Raw genomic sequence first — 20,181 nt, 5'->3', positions numbered from 1 at the left:
CCATGGGGAGCTCTGAAGCTCAGATGGACCTGCAGGGTTGTCCCAAGTTGGGGCAAGAGGAGTTGAGTGTTTATATCCCTTGTATGACCAGTCGTTGGATAGAGGCAGCCCTGGGAGGCAGGTCTGACCTTGGGGTAGGTGACTCGCTTTAGCCAGGTGCCTTCTGATGGCAGCATTCCTACGAGCTGGGGGAATAAGTCCTTGAGCGCTGAAGGAGGACCAGGGTGGTCATCACAGGCTCCACTCCAGGGCCCTCTGACTGGCATCAGGAAGGGTGAATTGAGGAGGCACAGAGGCAGATCCACAGATATCAAAGCAATGGCTGCAGACTTTAATCAGATGGACAATAAACGACAAGGAAGAAAGGAGGTCTAAAGTTAATAATCCCCTGTATCTAGCACGTGCATAACCTTTTACTGCCTGGTGTGGTTTTTGGAGCAGAGAAAGACAAATACATCTTCCCTTTCAGAGCAGAAGGATCAACTATAAGCATATTATTTCCCCCTTCATCTTTGCTCTCCCCTTGAGAGTGTCTGCTCCCTGCTGCAGTGAGCCCAGCTTGCCCAGGTCAGAGTATGCAGGGCTGGCCTCTGAAATAAATCATTTCAAAATTATGATTCTAAAAACTACACAATAAAGCTGTTGTGAATGACTGCAGAGGCTCTCACCTCAAACGCAGACCAAATAGCGATTGTCCTTCCCAAGAGCAGCTGTGGCTTCCCCCCAGGGCCCGGCAGAGAGACTGCCAGCAAGGAGGAATGAAGGCACAGCCAGACCACAGTCACACCCATGGCTGAATTGATGGAGCTCAACTATTTCCATGTGACAACGTAGGCACAAAGCAGATACAAATATTGGATCCCGGGATGAGCACACCGTAATGTGCTGAGTGACATAATCATTAGTGCCACCTTGGGAGGTGGTGATGTCCCCATTATTGGGAGAGTTCAACCATTTATTGAATAGCCACTTGGCAGGAATATTATCGAAAGGATTCAAACTGGAAACTAGATAACTGTGAGGTACCTCCCAAAGATGATTTGGCTTCATCATAAAACCAAGATAGATGTTACTCACGTGAATTATAATACTTTAAAATAATGATAAGAGTATATTACCATCTTATAGCACTTAATTTTCAGAGTTTTATTTATGTTTTCTCATCTGTGACATAGTTAAGCTTCCTTCATTTGCAGGTAACAGTAAACTAAACTGAAATTGGCTTAACCAATAAGGGAAAAGATATTTTTACTTTTAAATTAGAAGTGCAGCGATAGAGCAGCCTTCCAGGTTGACTCATTCAGAGCCTCCACTCCATTTCCTAGTGATTCTCCTGACCCTGTGTTCCTTTGTATATCAACTTCATCCTCAGGTAGCAGCAGGAATTCTAGACCTCAGTTAGAATAATAACTCCAGGGAAAGAGTGTCACTTCTAGAAACTCTGCAAGCAAGTGTTCCCAGAAGTCCTCAGCCAATCTCCTCTCACATCTCATTGGCCCAGATGTGTCACATGACCTTCCCTGAACCATGTCAGACCCACCAGGCCCCCCTTAGAGGGAGGTAAGGTCAGCTTCCCCTGAGACCTGTGGGCTCCCTAGGGGGCCTGAACAGAATCATCCTCATTTTGCAGATAAAGAAACTAAAACACAGAGAGGTCAGATGATTTATGTATCTAGTAAGTGATACACTCAAGGCCAGACACTGATCCTCTGACTTAGTTCAGTGATTTCTTTTCATTATTCCACATTCGGATCTTCAAATCCCATGACTGGGAAACATCTCAGCAATCATTTAGTTCAATTCTCCATTCAGAATTCTCCATCTTATCTTAAAATTTCTCCCTAGATAAGATTTATTATAAACATTTCCCAATCATAATCTACTAGTATGTCATGTGACATAACACAAGGATGATACACAATACAAGCAAGCAAAATAATTTCTAAAATATAGGGACTTCCCTGGTGGTCCAGTGGTTAAGACTCCATGCTTCCACTGCATGGGGCATGGGATCGATCCCTGGTCAGGGAACTAGGATCCCACATACTGCACGGGGCAGCCAAAAATATTTAAAAAATTAAAAATATATATATATGGCAGTCATGATGGAAAAACTATACTGTTCTTAACTTTTAACTTCTACTTAGGAGAAATGTCATAATGGTAGCAAATTTAAAGCAGTAAGAACATTTTTGCTGCTATTATTCTAAAGGATTTGCATGGAGTCCATTGTGCTAGCCTGACAATTTTCTTGGTATGCCAATTTAAAAAACAACAGGAAAAGAGTTTATCTTGGAAATGCTGATGAAGCACCTTTAGCCCACAATGAAAAACATAATGGAAAAATCAATTTCAAATATTTGTGACGTGTGTAATTTTTCAGTTGACTAATAAGTCTATCAGCAAAATGAAAAAAATGTCCTTTCTCCAGTGTTATCGCTGTCCCTCCAGCGCCATCCCTCAAGGTGTGGTTTATAGCTATTCCCTGTGCTCTTCTGTTGCACTTGCCACTCGTGTTCAGCAGCACGAAGGAAGGAACAAGGAGCTTGGAGGTCTTAGGCTGACCTGTGAGGCACCGGTGCACTCACCCCCTCCTCTCCATGTAGTGTCAGTGCGGCTAGTGGTCGTTCTGTGATGGTGCCTGGGGTGGTGCTGAGCTGTGCGTGGCGGGAGTTTTCCAACAGTCCCAGCTCCATGTAACTTTTGGTTCATCAGTACAGTCTGCTAAGCCTCCAGGGAAAAATGTTACAAACTTTTAGGTCAGGAGTCACCCAGCTGCCAGAACATGTTGGCTTGGGGAAAAGAGAAAGAAGAGAAATGAAGTCACCAGGGATATAAATGACCCTCTTGGTCAGTGAGATTGCAGTGCCGCAGAGCATGTTGTCAAACCACGTCTTCCAAGCAGAGTGAGAAACACAAGTCTCTCCATCTCACTGTGTTCCTGGTAGCTGACTTATCCCAGCGCTGAAGGAAATCTCTCAGTGCCCAGTATAGGTCTGAGGGAAGGGGTACTTTTACCCTATTCAGGCCGGTTGAATCTTCTTTCTTCTTTCTTTCTTTAATATAACTGAGAAAACCAAGAATGGTCGGTGAAATTTCCATGTTCATAAAGACCACCAGAGGATTCCAAGTTGCTTTCCAGCTTTAGAAAGTATTTGGCTTTTATGACTGACCTTTATTTTCTTTAACATCTTTATTGGAGTATAATTGCTTTACAATGTTGTGTTAGTTTCTACTGTATAACAAAGTGAATCAGCTATAGGTATACATATATCCCTATATCTCCTCCCTCGTGCATCTCCCTCCCTCCCACCCCTCTAGGTGGTCACAAAGCACCAAGCTGATCTCCCTGTGCTGTGCGGCTGCTTCCCACTAGCTATCTATTTTACATTTGGTAGTGTATATATGTCCATGCCACTCTCTCACTTCGTCCCAGCTTACCCTTCCCCCTCCCCGTGACCTGTGCATCCTCTTGCAGGTTGCTGAACGGCTGATGACAATTGCCTACGAGAGTGGAGTGAATCTCTTTGATACGGCTGAGGTCTACGCCGCTGGAAAGTAAGTCAGTGCCTGATGTGTCTCTCAGGTGTCATTTCTGGAACCAAGAGACTCTGCCTAGACCATTGCTGACAAGGGTCTGTCCTCCCCACACATGTTGATGCCGCTGCTTTTCTCCCTCCCTCTCCCACCATCACCAGAAGTGGGGCTATTGACCATCTCTGGGCCCCTCTGCCTACCTCTGGTCCCTATATGAAGATATGAAGAATGGACTGGAAGCAATTGCCACACGAGGGGCAGAGGTGGTTGAGATCAGAGTGGTGGCAGTGGAGATCTATAAATATTAGCTGAATGTAATTAACATAAGTGAGCAGATTCCAGCGTGGTGTTCCAAAGCTAGTCTCATAATTTCATAACCACACCTCGTAGTTCCTCAACCCCGAGGGAAATGGACACATCCTCTCTGCAGGGAAGCAGGCCTGTCCCTCCACTGGGCATTACAGGTAAATCAGAGATTAAAGGAGGGACTCCCAAAGATGCCAAGAAACCCAATATCTTTTATAAGAGGACATTTCAGACCCCATTCTAAGGACAGAGAGCGCTGCAAAGAGGCCTTGCTTCTTTTGCTGGAGAAGTCACAACTAGCTATAACCTTCTTATGGACCTGAGAGCAGGTTTGGGGCTCTAGGATAGGGCTCACTGCTAAGTCAGAACACATAGGTGCTGTGCCTTCAAGGTCCATGCCCTCTGTTCCTGCACAATAAGCACATTCAACAGAAGTGGAACGCCTTGGCCTCCTGCTGTGAACGTGGATGCAGGAAAGAAGCTAAACATCTGGACAGCTGCTTGAGCAGCTCTGCAATTTTCTAACAGGGCTGAGGAGTGTAATCACCTGTACGCCTAATTCCCCCGCTTCCAGGTAAGAATAACAGTCAGACTGCTGAATCAGGTTCATCACTGCTTGATAAAAGTGCATTTTCCTAGCCTGGATTTCCTCCTTTTCAAGGGCATGTCTATGTTTAAGGACCATCAGGGAGGTTCAGAGCCCACATCCTTAATGTTTTCTATTGAGTCCAAGGAGAGAAAATACAGTTGACGAGGCCTTGTTCCTTTCCACATCCTACCCTATCTCAGCATTTTCTTCTTTTGTTAAATCCTGCTTATTACCAAGTGGGCCTAAGGCTGAAAAAGGGGGAGTGATTAACAAGTCTTTTAGAGCTATGTTTGTATTCCTGTTGTCAAGGATAATCGGTCCTGATTAATTATTGATTGATTGTCCTTGTGTAATGAGACAGGTTCCCACTGTGAAATGCAAGGTTGCAAGAGAGTCTGGGGAAAGAACCCAGAAGTAACATTCAACACATATCTACTTGGGGCATGCCCCACAGCTAACCCCCGTCATGGTTTATTGCCAGGCTGTACACTCCAACAGAGACAGATGCTAATGGATAAAGTGCTGATTATATTGATGTCACCATTCACAAAGCCTGAGACCCCACCTACTTCTTACAATGTTGGTCTGGCTGGGAGGAACCTAGAAGGAAGTTTTGGTCTCCTTAAGCTTGGGTCCCAGCTGGGGTAGGTGGAGGGGGAGAGGATGGTGAGGGTGTCTTCAGTATAACTCTCCACGACCGGAGTCAGCGGCAGGGACACTTCCCTACGACTTCTTATATCCTTCTCCTATGACAACGCTTGTCACTGGAATCCAGGACATTCTCTATGTGGGCTGCTGCATCTACAATCCTGGCTTTGGGACATCTAAAGCCACACATAGGTTCTTTTACCCTGCAAGATCGCCTAGAGTCAGTATTTTCTGTCTGAAAAGCATGAGGTCTCATTGTCCTCCCCAGTCACAACCGGAGACCACAGCCATTAGAAAGAAACCCTTGACTCCCTTTGGATACCGCCAAAGAGGACAGTTATATATGGGATCATTGGTTCAAAAACACCAAACTGCCAAGTGACTCTGCTGTTTCCTAGTATCAGGACTGCAGGCGGTCTCCTGCCAGTGTGTCAGGATTTGGCAGGTGCTTCTGGAATGCTCCAGGAGCAGGATTCCGCAGGCACAAGCAGAAACAGTGGAAACTGCTACCAGCCGAGAGCAGCTTCTATTTTCGGGACATGTAGGCACTGAGAGTTCAAACAAGGAGGGGATCTGGTGTTTTGGATTGACTCTTGCGTTTCCAGGACACTGTATCCTAAGACATTATCTGTTTCCTCTTCAGGGCGGAAGTGATTCTGGGGAGCATTATCAAGAAGAAAGGCTGGAGGTAATGCATTCACCGTAATCATTTACTTGCCTTTAAAAAGACTGTTGTTTTTTTGTACCAGAGAAGAGAAAATAAAATTGCATGACAACTGACCAAAAGGCTGTCAAAAAAAGTCAATTCTTAGTAAAGAAATGATTTACAGCGCCTTGAAAATAAATATTAGCGAGCTCATTACTTGTGCTTCAAAAATTATTGACTTGTCATTGATCACAATGAATTACCATGGGTTGAGCAGAGAATGTTCATGAGATATTTGTGCGTAAAAGAAAGTGGCATTTTCATGGTTTCTGACTGCCATTTGTGGTAATCTGGTGAAGGAAGCCAGCTGACAGAAAACTTATTATCTCTACACACATATTTATGTTCATTGTTCATTTTATTAACAACTCTGGATGCAAAGAAATGATGAAACAAGAAACCCTTGGGATAAATATCCCAAAGCTTTCTTATCTGAACACAATTAGCCAGCATCTCTCCTGTGCGCTGGGAGCCCTGTTATCTGGGCATTCAGGAAAGTGCTTCATCTGCTATCCTTGAGGGGTCCTGTTGCATCCCATCACCTTCTGGAGCCAAAGCAAGTAGTAACGAGTGATGCGATAGTGGTGGCGGGGTGGGGGGCCAACCCCCTCCATCTCACTACACCTGTCAGCACCAGTAGCTGCTTCTCCCCCAGCATGAGTACAGGATCAGGCCGAGTCCAGCCAAGGCCACAGGACAAATCTGGAGTCCTCTTCCGCTCTGGTATAAGATCTGCTGACGGCCAAATAAATAACCATTCTATAGGACGAGTGGAAATGGAGACCCAGAAGTGTATGGCGATGTGAACAAATAAACTTTGGTGACCTCTTTCTCCCTCTCCCTCTCCTCTTTCCCTACTCCAGGGACTGTAAGAGTGTGAAAAGAATATCGTATTCAACCTTAAATACGGAAAAATATTCACATCCCCACCCAGTCCTCCACCTTGCCTGAGTCACCTTCCTACTTAGAATGTTGGCTCATCCATCACTGCTCAGATAGGACTGTATCACTTTCTTAGGGCTGCTGTAACAATGTGCTACAAACTGGGTGGCTTAAAACAGCAGTAATTTATTCTCTCTGTTCTGGGGTCCAAAAGTACAAAATGAATATTTGGGCAAGGGCATGCTCTTTCTGAATCCTTCTTTGCCTCTTCCTAGCTTCTAGTGGTTGCTGACCATCATTGGCATTCTGTGGCTTACAACTGCAGCTCTTCAACCTCTGCCTCTGGCTTCATATGGCATTCTCCCCTCGTGTTTCTGTGCGTCTTCTTATAAAGACACCAGTCATATTGGATAAAGGGCCCACCTTACTCCAGTATCACCTCATCTTAATTTAACTAATTACATCTGCAATGACCCTATTTCCAAATAATCTCACATTCTGAGGTACTGGGGGATAGGATTTCAACATACCTTTTGCGGGGGACACAATTCAACCTATAGCAGAGACCTTGGAGATGAGTCCACTGATGTCCAGTGAAATCAACAGCGGGGTGTCAGCTGCCAGAGTACACCTGGGATGAAGGGGAAGCTTCGGTGCTGTAGTTCTCTTCCCCTCTGCATCCAGAGAATGTCTACTCATCTCTCACCGTACTTTGCAAAGCTTCTTCTACACGTTTTGTAGAAAATAGATTAACACGCATCTTTCACAAACTGCCTTTCTGTCTTGCAAATAAAAACTCAAGCTATCCCCATGCTACAGAAAATTGATATCAGGTCATATCAGTTCACAGCTGCCCACCCGAGATTGCTGAAAAGATAAACCATAACATCACAGCATGGGGGCTACAAAAGCAGTTTCAACCAGCATCCTTGCCTACTTGTCCCAAGACCACCGCTTGCTAGGTGTGTTGTCCAGGGCAAGTTACTTCTCTTTTCTGAGCCTCACTTTCCCCACCTATAAAATGGATGGCATAACTGTTCATGGAGTGTTGTGCTGATAAAGTGAGATAAGGTGGACAAAAGAATATTGAAAGCTGTGCTATATCAATATGAAATACTCACAATATCATTCTTCACCCACTCAGAAGAGTTGCTCTAGATGCCTCCGTGAGGTCAGTGATGATTCATCAGGTTGTTGTCTACTCTTGCTATTTGAACATAAATATTAGTGTGCACATCCATAGAGGCCAAATATTTTACAGAGAGCCTAATTTTGGAAAAATGTGCGGCCTTGGCAGGCCCAATTGCTCTGAATAATCCAGAGGGCTGCACTCATTTTTTAATCAGATTCCATCCAGAGCTTTGTGTTGAAGCTCTGAAAATGTTTGCTGAAGGAGACCCAGCTCCCCTGTGGCAGATTGCTATTATACTACGTATCACGAGGTTGATGGACTAACCTGGAAAGTGCATCAGCCCTTTTGGGGTGTGTAATCTCCAGATGCATATATTTGCAGACCTTCTGTTACAGTGATTCAAATTACTTTTCGGGGAATTAACTTCAGGGGGATGGGGTTACTGACATTTTCTAAAAATTTTTCTTGTTGCAGCCAAGTTGTCAGAGTTGTCACCGCCATTCCGCATTGGTTATCATTAATCATGCTAGGCTTTTACATCTGAGGGCCCCAGGCATCGACTCCACAGCTGAATTATAAATGCCTTGTTTCAAATACTCCTGAAGTTTGGTCTTATCCTTTGAATCTCAAATGCCTTTTTTTTCCTCGACCAGTTCAATTGAATTATATACTTGGAGAAAGTAAATTACATTGAGATCTGCCTCCCAATTTTAAATTATATGACTATAGTTCTCAAGACATATTCATATTCCACAATCATAATGGTGTGATTGCATTTCCTGCCCTTGGGTGTGGTTTTGAGGAAGTAATGAGTTTGCTGACAAGATTCCCACATTTCATTCCCTTAGGAATAAAGCGGTAAAACTTTGAGTTAAGGATTTTTAGGATTGTTTTTCTAAAATAACATTTCCATTTAATAAGACACTCAAAGAAATTTTATTCCTATTTATTGACTAAATTTATTCGTATTTCCATGTAGTCAGTTCTTTCCTGTGAATGCAATTGGTTGCATGACTCTTTCCAGTTGGTTGGAAAGAGTCATAACTCAGAGACACTAAGGTCCATTGTCCTTGGCAGAGGGTGGATGTACCCCCAGGAAAGTTCATGATCAATCAACACTATGTCAGATGCTCGATGAGTGTTAGTTGGTGACTGTCTATTTGAGTTCCTAATGCAGTCCATGCTTTAAGTCTTCTTACTTACTCTTCTCACTTTCCTTTCTGACTCTCCATGCCTACCACTCACCTTTGCTTTACTACCACCCAATCACCTGTGTGTTGTCACAGCCCTCCTCCTCCTCATCTGGCCCCTCCAAGTAAAGTTCCCTTCCCTTCAGAACTCTTTCTCTTGGATCTGACTTCAAGTCCCCACTCATCAGCTTCCCTTTGTCCTTAGGTTTCAATGACATAAATGAACAAATTTATCTCTTCACCAGTTTCTTTAAATGTGAGGTACAATAAATTCTTTCTGGTGCTATAATAATAATATGACTCAGTACTATAACCAGCAATTCATTTACTATTTCTCTGTGTGTTTGTTTAACATACAGGAGGTCCAGCCTGGTCATAACAACCAAACTCTACTGGGGTGGAAAGTAAGTTAAACACCTTTTATTTCCTTGACAAGAAACAACTAGTAGTTCGTGCTTTGATCCTTTTAGGCAACCATTTTACATCTAACATACTAAAATTAATTGGTTTGGAAAGAAAGATTTATTTTTTTTTTCACTTGAAAGAAATAGCAATTAGCCTAGGATTCAATTTTAGCTAGATACCCCCAAAGAAGTTTAGTGCAAAGCATGTGGTCACTTGTTACTGAGTGATTCATGGAGATTTTCAAATACCAACATCATACTTAGAACCATTTCCAAAATAGAGTTCAAATTTCAGGAAAAGAAAATAAGCACATAGCATCACAGAAGAAAAGCTACTCAAATCTGCCAAAAACTCAGAGACTTCTACGGAAAACGATGATAAAAATATCTTGTCTGGCCCCACGTGTAAGTCTCTGATCATTTCTGCAGAGGGCTCTGAAAATGCTGATCAAAAGGACCATTTCATCGAAGAATAACAGAAAGCTGCCTGTATCACTCTCTGTCAGGCCAAATAAAAGAGTGGTCCTCTCTCTGTTGTGGGATGCAGAACAAATTTCACAGGATGAATTGGCTTCTGATGGGCCTACTGGTATTTGAACTGGTACTTATATTATTCAGCAGGACTTAGAAGACTGGCCTCTTTGTCAAACATGTGAGAAAACAGCAAACTATTCCCTATTCTTTTTCATGGAAATCTCAACGATCTCCATGGAGTTCTAACAAAAAACAAAGACAAACACAAACAAACAAAACCTTATTTATTTCCCTATAATTCATAAGGAATCGTTAAAGATAAAATTGAAGGGGAATCTTCCAATCAAAATGTATATGTGTATACACACACTCATATTTTAATGCTGACTTTGAGTTTGTTTATGATAAATATGAAGAAAGAAATATGAAACTTAGATTTTTATACCTATTGTAGTCTATATGAAAATAAAGCCGCATGGTGCATATGAGAAACGTAGGTTTATATTGTGTATACTCTGATTCATGGTGCCATTGCCTGGTGCTATTGTCTGTGATTTAGTAGTACTCAAAACCTTGCCTATGATTTAGAAATAAACAGGAAATATGACAGTCTGAAAGAACCATTATGTAATAGAGTACTACATACAGTATTATCTAATATACTTTTAAAAGATACAAAATCACCAAAGGCACATGATAAACTACCACGTTTTAAAAGGGGGTTGCTGGGACTTCCCTGGTGGTGCAGTAGTTAAGAATCCACCTGCCAATGCAGGGGACACAGGTTCGATCCCTGGTCTAAGATCCCACATGCCACGGAGCAACTAAGCCTGTGTGCTGTGCGCCACAACTACTGAGCCTGTGCTCTAGAGCCCGCGAGCCATAACCACTGAAGCCCGCATGCCTAGAGCCCATGCTCCGCAACAAGAGAAGCTACCACAATGAGAAACATGCACGCCGCAACAAAGAGTAGCCCCTGCTCACAACTAGAGAAAGACGGCATGCAGCAATGAAGACCCGACGCAGCCAAAAATAAAATAAATAAATTTTTTAAAAAGGGGGTTGCCAAAGGCATTGGTGTTAAAGAAGTATTTCATCAGTACTTTAAAACTCAAGGACCACATTTCTTTCTAATTGGCTAGAGTCTGAGAATGGTCTGGGCAGGCAAAAGTCCATTAAATATTCATCTTCTTAGGAAACTAAGGAAGACTCGGTACATCACCTTTTAAAAGAAAATAGTTGTTTAATTTCTTTTGAAAGTCAAAAGTCACTTTCAGATTTGCTTCCTTTCTCAGAAAAGCCAATGTTGTCAGTAGCCCGACAATCTTATAGTAAGCTCGCAAACTTACGTCAAGCTTTTGTTTTGTTTTGTTTTGTTTGGCTTGGGATTGGTTAAAAACAAGGTGGGAAGGTTGAGCCATGTGTCAAGTGTCAAATTATATATGGACAAGGTGTGCACAGCTGAGTTGTTATTTACATGGTATGATGACAGTGATGGTTAGTTTATCTCCTGGGGTCTACAAAGAAAAGCCGCTAGGTGTGCTGCCCACCAGCCTTCTCTCCCCAGCCTGCAGTGGTGCAGAATTTGCTAAGAACAGGGAATACCATTAACAATTCAGTCTAGAATGATTATTCTGTCCTTTTGAAACAGTGATTTTTAAAAAAGCACACCTCCACTTAAAGTCATTTGCTTCTTTTTCTTGTCAGAGCTGAGACGGAAAGAGGGTTGTCAAGAAAACATATTATTGAAGGTGAGTATTGCTTCCATTTTATTTTTGTTTGTCGGCTGCCGATTCAAGAAAGGTATCAACCAAACAAGTTCAGAACACATTGGAAGGGGAAAAAAATTCTCTATAAAAAGAACCACAATCAACCACGTTTCTTCCTGGGGTTGAGTGTGGGGAGTGTAGTGATATAGAGGGGAAAATGAAAACTCAAAAAGACTGGATTCTCTAGAACTCTTCCCTTTTACAGCTATGCTAACGTTAATAAGGCACTTTTGTAAGATTTTTTAAAAACTTTATTGAGATATAATTTATATACCATAAAAGTTTACCCATTTAAAATATACAGTTCATTGGCTCTGAGAATAATTACAGAGTGTGCACTCATCGTCATAATTTGATTTTCAAACACCTTCATCTCCCCAAAAAGAAACCTTGTACCTACTAAGAGTCACTTCTTATCCCCTCCTTACCTACAGCCCAAGCAACCACTAATTCACTTTCGTCTCATTTCATACACATGAGATCATACAATATGTAATACTTTGTGACTGGCTTCTTTCACTTAGCATACAGTTCATCCATGTTGTAGCATGTATCAGTACTTCATTCCTTTTTGTTGCCAAATAAAATTCCATTGTATGAGTATACCACAGTTTGTTTATCCAGTCATCAGTCGATGGACATTTGAGTTTTCACTTTTTGACCATCATGAATAATGCTGCTTTGAACGTCTGTGTACAAGTTTTTATGTGGACATATGTTAAGACTACTGTGCTTTTTTAAAAAGAGCATCTATGCATTAAAAGAAACTGGTGGAAAGTTACTACTAGGTAATTGATTCACAGTGCCATTGCTTTTGCAATGGTACTCAAAAATGGTATCATTTAGAAATAAACAAGAAATAATACAGTCTCCAAGATCTATTATGTAGTAGAGTACTGGTACTCTACTGTAAGGATTATGAGAATTGTGAGGAATTTTTTATTTATTTCTTGCTTGTCTATATATTACAAAAATTTTATGCTTCTACATTTTGCAATAAAGGAAAAATGTTAAAAGGGGCCGCCATATGTTTCTAACATCTTTACACTAGTTCATGAACAATTCCATAAAAATTCAAGATTTTTATAACTTTAGATCCATAATTAATCATTGAGACAAATGATTCTTCTCCATTTTAAAACTAATTTCATTTATGAAATACCAGAGTCACCCAAAACATAAGATGTACTCTAATCCCACTACTTTCAAAATAAATATAGTTGAAGAAGTAAATTCCTCCCTTTGGTCACCTCATCTCATTCCACACTTTGACAATACAGTGCATAGCCTTCCCTACTTTTCCCTGTAGTGTCACTGATTTATCTATCTACCTATACACACTTACTTATAAATACAAAAATGTATGTATTAATCACTAACTGTTTTTAGTATATTTGTAGGCTTCTGGGCTTTGAAATCAGAAAAATATTGGTTCAAGTTCCAACTCTTGTCATTTATGAGCTGGGGGACTTTGTGCAAGTTACTTAACCTCACTCATCCTCATCTCCTGGACTCTGAGATGGGCTATCAATATCCTACCTCACAAGGTTACTGTTCAGGGATTGAACTTAGATTGTTTACATTGAGCACAGTGTCTGTCATATAATAAGCATTTAATAAATGTTATTTTTGTCATCATCACCATCATCATCGTTCTTAATAGTGTAACTACCAGTCTTCTTCCTATGGATAAGGACACTAAGTAAGTAATATTCTGAGGCTGCCACAATGAATGACCACATTCTAGCTCTTGAGAAAGCTTGCAAATTCCTTACCCAAGCAAAATCCCTCCCCAGTTCATAGTATCCAGTTTGACATTGTACAGTCAAACCCAGCCTGCCTCCCCAAACTGTTACCATTCCTGCTCTAGCATTTGCCCTGTGACTTTTGTCATCTACCACAAAGTTTGTCAAACAGAAAAAATCCAAGTCTTTGGCTTGTGTACCAAGCTGAACAAACATGGTGGCAGTGTGCTGCCTAGAAAGTTCTTGTTTTTCTTTTCTTTTCTTTTTGATCTAATTGAGTCAAAAAGAGATTCAGAAAGTGATTTACACTAGCTATCAACAAAGAAATAGAAAAATTGATGAGAAAAAGAATGGAGAAGTTGTGCTACTGTGCGTTTCACTGAATCTCTATTGCTTTAATATTTACCAGTGTGTATGCATAATTTCAGAACTCTCCTTTTTAAGTCAGTTTTCTTCAAGCCACATACAACTCAATAGAAATAAAATTCTCTCTCCTTTTAAATAAGTCAGAAATCCTCTTGGGAACTAATCTCTCAGGATGGATAAACCAGTTCAGCTGAAATTCAAATTGACCCAGATTCAAGCTAATACAAAATTTCAAACTTTTGAGGTTGAAGAAGAATTGGGATCAATTATTATGTTGTTACTGTTGGTGGTATTTTGCAGTTTATAGTTTCAGCCAAAGACAAAAATACTCATGACTGCAAGATTCAGCTCAAAGGATATTTCTAGGCAGGCTGAAATTAGGGAATTGAGTGAATTTTACAGAAAAAAAGAAGGGACGTGAGATTTCTAGACCCAGAATAAATTTTGAAAAAGTTTACAAATCATTATCCTCAGGTTTCATTGGTACTTGGCCTGTGATGAGGATGACTTTATTCAACATTGGATTTCATAGGCACATTAAATTTGAGAAGCACTGTTAAAGAATGAGACAGAAGTCCAATTCATGTAGAGTTCAGGCCACTTGTGGGCTGGGTGACCTTGGCCACCTGAGTTAGTTTTTAGAGTGTAAAATTAGCTTGATTTGGGCATAATGCAATTTTGAAAAAAGTCATATGAAAGACCTTTTCAGTGAGCCCAAAGTCCTTGACTTAGATCCAGCTAGAAACAACATTCTCCTTAGATTAATAAGGAGGGAGTAGAAATTTCACTAATAGGTTTATTATATTCATTTGGAATCACAGGATCCTCCCAGGCTCTGAAAGTCTATTTATCCATTCAGCCATTCCACAAACATTCATTAAACCCAAATTTGTGCCAGTGTTAAAATTTAGCAGATCAAAGCTCTTTAGTATCTAACATGAAAGAATGGAAATAGTTTGGTAAGTCAAATTGTAAGCATAAGTAAATTGTTTCTGTGATTTTATAGGCAAAAGCTGTGTTTAAGTCTGTATTTGCCTTTCAGGTAAACAACAGTTTTGTTATGTGATTCAATACACAAACCCACTGTCCTTGTTTTAGGAGGAGGAGAGGAAAATAATCTGAGAAAGCTCCACTTGAAACTTTTTAATGAATGGCAGATATTAAACCCTACTATCTGAACTTTTTAAAAAAGAGACAATTGATGATTTTTCAATTAAAGAATAAATTTCTTAACAAATGGATTCACCACAGGATTCCTTCCCAGTGCAGCATGTTCATGGTAAACTGAAATCACCCACCCAAAACAATCATGTTTCATAATGGGAGGTGTAGCCAGTTATATTATTCTAGTGCAGGGCAGTCTTTATAAAAAGAAGCATGTCTCAAATCATGACTGAGAGGTCTGCCGAGAAGAAGCTGGAAAATTATATTGGGAAGCAGTGTACATTATTTAAGGCAACATTTTTTTTCAAGCCTGATCGGGAAACAAATATGCCATAGGAGTAGAGGATGATGACACGGCCTATTTGAAGAGAACATTGCAGAATTTCCAAACTGCTCGTGGCCTTGTTTCTACAGAGTTAAATCTGCAATGATGAACACATGTTCCACCTCTAACCCTGCCAAAACTGCTTAACATCTGGAATGAACATATTCCTTTAGACGCCTATGAAATAGGCTTAAATTGAATCAATTTTCACCTTATGAACAATACAGTTCCTGTTACACTTCAGAACCTAAAAGAGAGATTAACTTAGATTTCTTTTTACTATAGTCACTTGAAAGCTATTTTCTTTACATAATTTATTCTCCTGTGGACTTTTGAGGACTTGCCAGTTAACATCTAGACATCTCCTCAAGAGCAGGGAACGTTTCTCCTGCTTCTCCTGTCTTCACTCCCACAGACACTGGGTTAGCACCAAGGGACAGGCCAATGTCAAAAGTGCCTTCAGCAAGTGCATTCGCTGCACGGGATCACTTACCTCCTTAGGTCATGATTAGCCATTCGGATGCCGCTCTGGAGCCAAGGTTAATGCATTTTTGCACATCTACTTCAACTTAAAACAATACTTGGCCCCAAGCCAATGATCAACAAACATTTGCTAAGTAGAGGTAGAATATGACTATTTGTTTATTGGAGATAAACCCTAAATGGCTCTCAAGGAGACACTTGTTAGCATGTCTTTATGTTGCTACAAGATTAAAGCATCCAAATAGAAAAAGCCAGGACTACCTGATTTGTTTTGTAGTCACATGAAAGATCAAAACAGAAAGACCATCTAGCTCCATTTTGTCTGTGGACAGGTGAGGCTACTAAGGTCCAAAGAGGCTAAGAGACTGGCAAAGTCATTGAAGCCAGCGCGATTTAGTACCCTGGATCCCAAGGCCTGTGCCGCACCTGCATGAAGACCTCTCCTCTGAATGCCAGACTGGTCCATCCAGCAGCCAAGAGCTCCGTGGGGTTGACTGATGTGCTGCTCAGACCCATCATGGCTCCCAACACCACCACCAATCTGCTTCTCCCGTGACTTTCTCATTTACTAACAGTCACTTAACTTCTCAGGCCAAACGTCTAAGAGTCCTCCTTGATACCTCTACCTCCACACTTTATATTCAGTACACCAAGAGTCCTCTTATTTCTACCTATACAACTTGTCCCGAATTTGAACACTTCTCATCAACTTGGTCCAAGCGTTGTCTACTACAGTGACCTCCTCACTGGTCTCCCCTCCCTGCTGTCACTCTCGCCCCTGAAGGTCACTCTCAGCAGGCCAAGAGATCAGTTCAGAACACAAATCTGATATCATCATTTCCCCAACTTAACTCCATTTCTTTACCTCCCAGCCCCTCACCAACGTCTTTCCATCTCACAAAGAGTAAAATCCAAAACTCGTGCCATGGATTACAAGACTTTATGTGATTGAGATTTTCAAAGTGAGCAGACAGTGTCTCTTAGGTGCACAACCTCCTTTTACTCCACTTCAGAGTCAGAGTAGAGACCTGGTGGATCATTGACAGGATACAACACATCATTTCTTATATTCTCACGTGAATACTCTTGAATCTTGGCCTAAATATCAAGAAAAAAGGCTTTCCGGAGAAAGAATTGAGAGATGAGGAATGACTGAATACAATGAGACTGTCATTCTATCAAGTCCATGTCATTATTTATGGGTGCATACTATTACCTTGAACTATGAACCTTTGCCAAGAGATGCTCTCAGTATGTACTGTTTGGTCCCTGGAGATAAATACAAATACCATGTCCATGCATCTTTAACCCCCCAGAGCCCAGCACAGCTTCAGATCAAATTGGAACTCAGTACTTGCTTATGGCATGGAAGAGGAAAGGACTTACGTTGTGACTGATCACACTGCATTCCAACAGGTCAGAGTTAGTCATAGCTCCTTCTAGTTTCTCTCAGCCCACACTGAGCTGTTCAGAAGAGCACAGAGGGAGAGTGCCATCATCAGAAAGGAGGACACTTTGTTTCCAGTGCCAGGCATGGGCCAGAATGTCTCCCTTTAAAACCAGGAGGTCCAGTGAAAATCTTTGGCATCTAGTCTTTGGCACCATTCATCTTGAGTCTTTCCAGATGTGAGCACCACTGTTATAACTACCGCACTTCTATAGACTGTTGCACTTACCAAGTGCTCACCAACTGATTTTATCTGCTCTCTGGAGCAGCGATCCTGAAGGTTGTAAGTATTGTTATCTCCACTACAGGTTAGAGAACTGAGTCACACACAAAAAGGTCAAATAACCCAAGTGGGTTCACATGCTAGAGTACAGATTTCCAACCCTTCAGACCTTGGGATACCCTATTATTGTTTGCTTAATTATCTTTTCCTCTCCTTACCTCCTCCATACACACAGCTGCTTCCAAAGGTGGCTCATATCATAGTGCTTTTTAAGCTGAATTTAATTTCAAGATGCCCATTGAGATAGCTGGTAATACCCCGAGCCTGAAAGCCAGTGGTTTTTTAAGAACAGGCATTAGACTTTACAACACCTGTCTGCCCTAATCTCTTCATCAGTGCTTCTTTTAACAAGCTACCATCACAGACAATCCTTTCTCAATTAATGAAAAAATATTTCCAGAACTGTATTCAAGCACTCCATCTTCCTGTCAGAAAAGTAATTGTGGCTGGCTGATAAGCCAGTTTGAAAAATCAAATTTAAATGAGCCAAATTTAAATTTATAAGAGCCTCATTTAACATGCAATTAATTTTACGCCTATAATAAAAAGAGAAAAACCCCCAGTCTTCCTGTGGAATTAAATAGGCTGATAAGGAAATGCTGTGCCTCATAGAAATGAGAAAATAATTCTTGAACACTGTCATCCTTTTGGTTGCATAATACTATATACAATATGTTCTGTCTCAGGGAAGTATTAATTTTACTGAAATTAAATATTTTTTTCTGCATAATCATAGGAATGTGACTCAGTGGTTAGGGTTGAGACATAGATTATTGGCTCCAGATTTTTTTTTTTTAAGCTCTCACTCTTTCCTTTATATTACCCCTTAAATCTTTAGGGCTTCTAGTGTTTTTGTTTCTTCTCAAAAGAATGGGGAATAATAGAAACGGTAGGGCTCAGCTATATTTAAGGTTCTTCGAACTTTTGTTTTAATTAGTAAAATGTTGAGCGAAGCCTTCATTTGCCAACCCTTTTATTCCTATTAAAACCCATGTGTACATTAAGATGGGGTTATCAGTCACTTATTTATGACTTACACCATTTTATTGTTTTTGATATGCAATAAATATATCTCCATCCCATTATAAGCCCATTAAGTAATTCAAAACATGACATTAATTTGCATTTTTCAAGAAGAAAGAAGTTAAACTCAGGCTGCTTTTTATTACTTTGCTTCTAGACACAGCCACACAGGAGCCACTGTGAAAAGTCATTACCAAGTGTGGATTTCCAGTGGAGCACTAATACCATTGAGAAAGTTCTAAGGCTTTTCTTTGTTGGGGACAACGTCAGCCCTTGATATATTTTTAAAAGGTTCTAGGGGCCAATAAACACATCACAGTATTCAATGTCTTTTTTGAAACTAATCCAATGCTTTTTCTTTTTTAAAGTAAATTCTTGAAGGAAACCAAGCTTCAACTATTTCTAATAGTGCTCATATTTAGATTTTTTGAGGTTTTCCTGCTTCTGTTCCCAGGACTGAAGGGCTCCCTCCAGAGGCTGCAGCTCGAGTATGTGGATGTAGTCTTCGCAAATCGACCAGACAGTAACACCCCCATGGAAGGTGAGTGAAGAAATGTAATAAAAGACTCTAGAGTTATTGATTCTAGCTTGACGACTTATTCCACTCACAGTAGGAAATGAAATATATTCAGACTGATTTGACTGAACGTGAAAAATAAAAACCTTTCCAGTCGATGTCTTTCAGCCTCAATATTTACCCACAAAGTCAGTGCTCCACATCCTGCATCTTCATTAATTTTTAAGCAGTTGCAGGCGCCGGGAGTGTGGCTCCTACCATTACAGTGCTCACTTTCTCCAGGTTCCTTTCACTTCTGTGATTTTGTCAACTAAAACAATAAACGTAATTGGAAGGGGAATTTATAACCCAGCCATCATTATTTTGGAGTGAGTTCTCTGAGGGTATTCTTACTTTATAATGACTCTAGGTCAGATTAGTCTCCAATCTGTGGTGATAAGTGCTAAGTGCTACCATGAGCAGAGGCTTTACAGGAACGACTACTTGAAAATGTGACTCTTCGTTGCAATCTGGTTTTTGATTCTCAAAGAGCTGCAATATTTTATCTCCATTGTGTTAACAACTGTTTAAAGACAATTTAAGTATCTCCCTGTGGAAGCTTTCAGAATGTTCCTAAAACCAGATTTTCTTCAATCTGCATTTATTTATGGAAACTACCTAGGATGATTGAAGATAGTTTGGGAGGAAAAATTTAAAAGAAGGTTCTAGTTAATTGAGATTTATAATCATATGGATTATCATATACCTGAGGTGAATGAGAATGAAGATATTTGGGAAAAAGAATGAAAAAAATAATGTTTTGGTTATTTGAGATTTACTATATGACATGGATTTTACAAATTTTTAAAGAATTAGAATACTTGACATAAAATTACACTAAGGTAAATTTAGTTTTGATGATTCAAAAGGTAGTTCAGGATCCTGTAATAAATCAGGTTCTGTAAAGGTTTGTTCTTGCTAGAGGGTTATAGAAGTTATAAATGATTGCAGTGTATATAAATATTTCTGTAGGCTGCATTTCTGAAAATAAAAGTTGTGGAAACTATTTTCCTTGCTATTTATGTCTTTTTCAACCACAGAGAAATGGTTAAAATATATATTTATATATCTAATTTTCTCTTAGAGTTTTCTGCTTTTTTGATTTGAGTAAATTAGGAGTTTATTATAAAGCAATATCAGTGTTGGAAATTC

General features: G+C 40.4%; 1 protein-coding gene across 1 annotated transcript in view; it reads left to right on the top strand.

The window, feature by feature from the left end:
* Positions 1–2,173: 2,173 nt before the first annotated feature.
* The window catches only part of KCNAB1 (potassium voltage-gated channel subfamily A regulatory beta subunit 1), a 75,639-nt gene continuing 57,631 nt past the window's right edge, over positions 2,174–20,181 (top strand). Inside the window, exons 1-5 of the mRNA XM_022573785.2 lie at positions 2,174–3,558; positions 5,724–5,768; positions 9,350–9,394; positions 11,576–11,619; positions 18,928–19,014. Of these exons, the coding sequence (XP_022429493.1) occupies positions 3,494–3,558; positions 5,724–5,768; positions 9,350–9,394; positions 11,576–11,619; positions 18,928–19,014 (286 nt within the window). The 5' untranslated portion in view covers positions 2,174–3,493. The remainder of the gene's footprint in view (positions 3,559–5,723; positions 5,769–9,349; positions 9,395–11,575; positions 11,620–18,927; positions 19,015–20,181) is intronic.

This window comes from Delphinapterus leucas, chromosome 4, assembly GCF_059928025.1.
Source record: "Delphinapterus leucas isolate spDelLeu-1000000601 "Yukka" chromosome 4, BTC_Dleu_Yukka2, whole genome shotgun sequence".
NCBI lineage: Eukaryota > Metazoa > Chordata > Mammalia > Artiodactyla > Monodontidae > Delphinapterus > Delphinapterus leucas.
The sequence above is the reverse complement of the archived record's forward strand: the minus strand, read 5'-3'. Positions and strand labels throughout refer to the sequence as shown.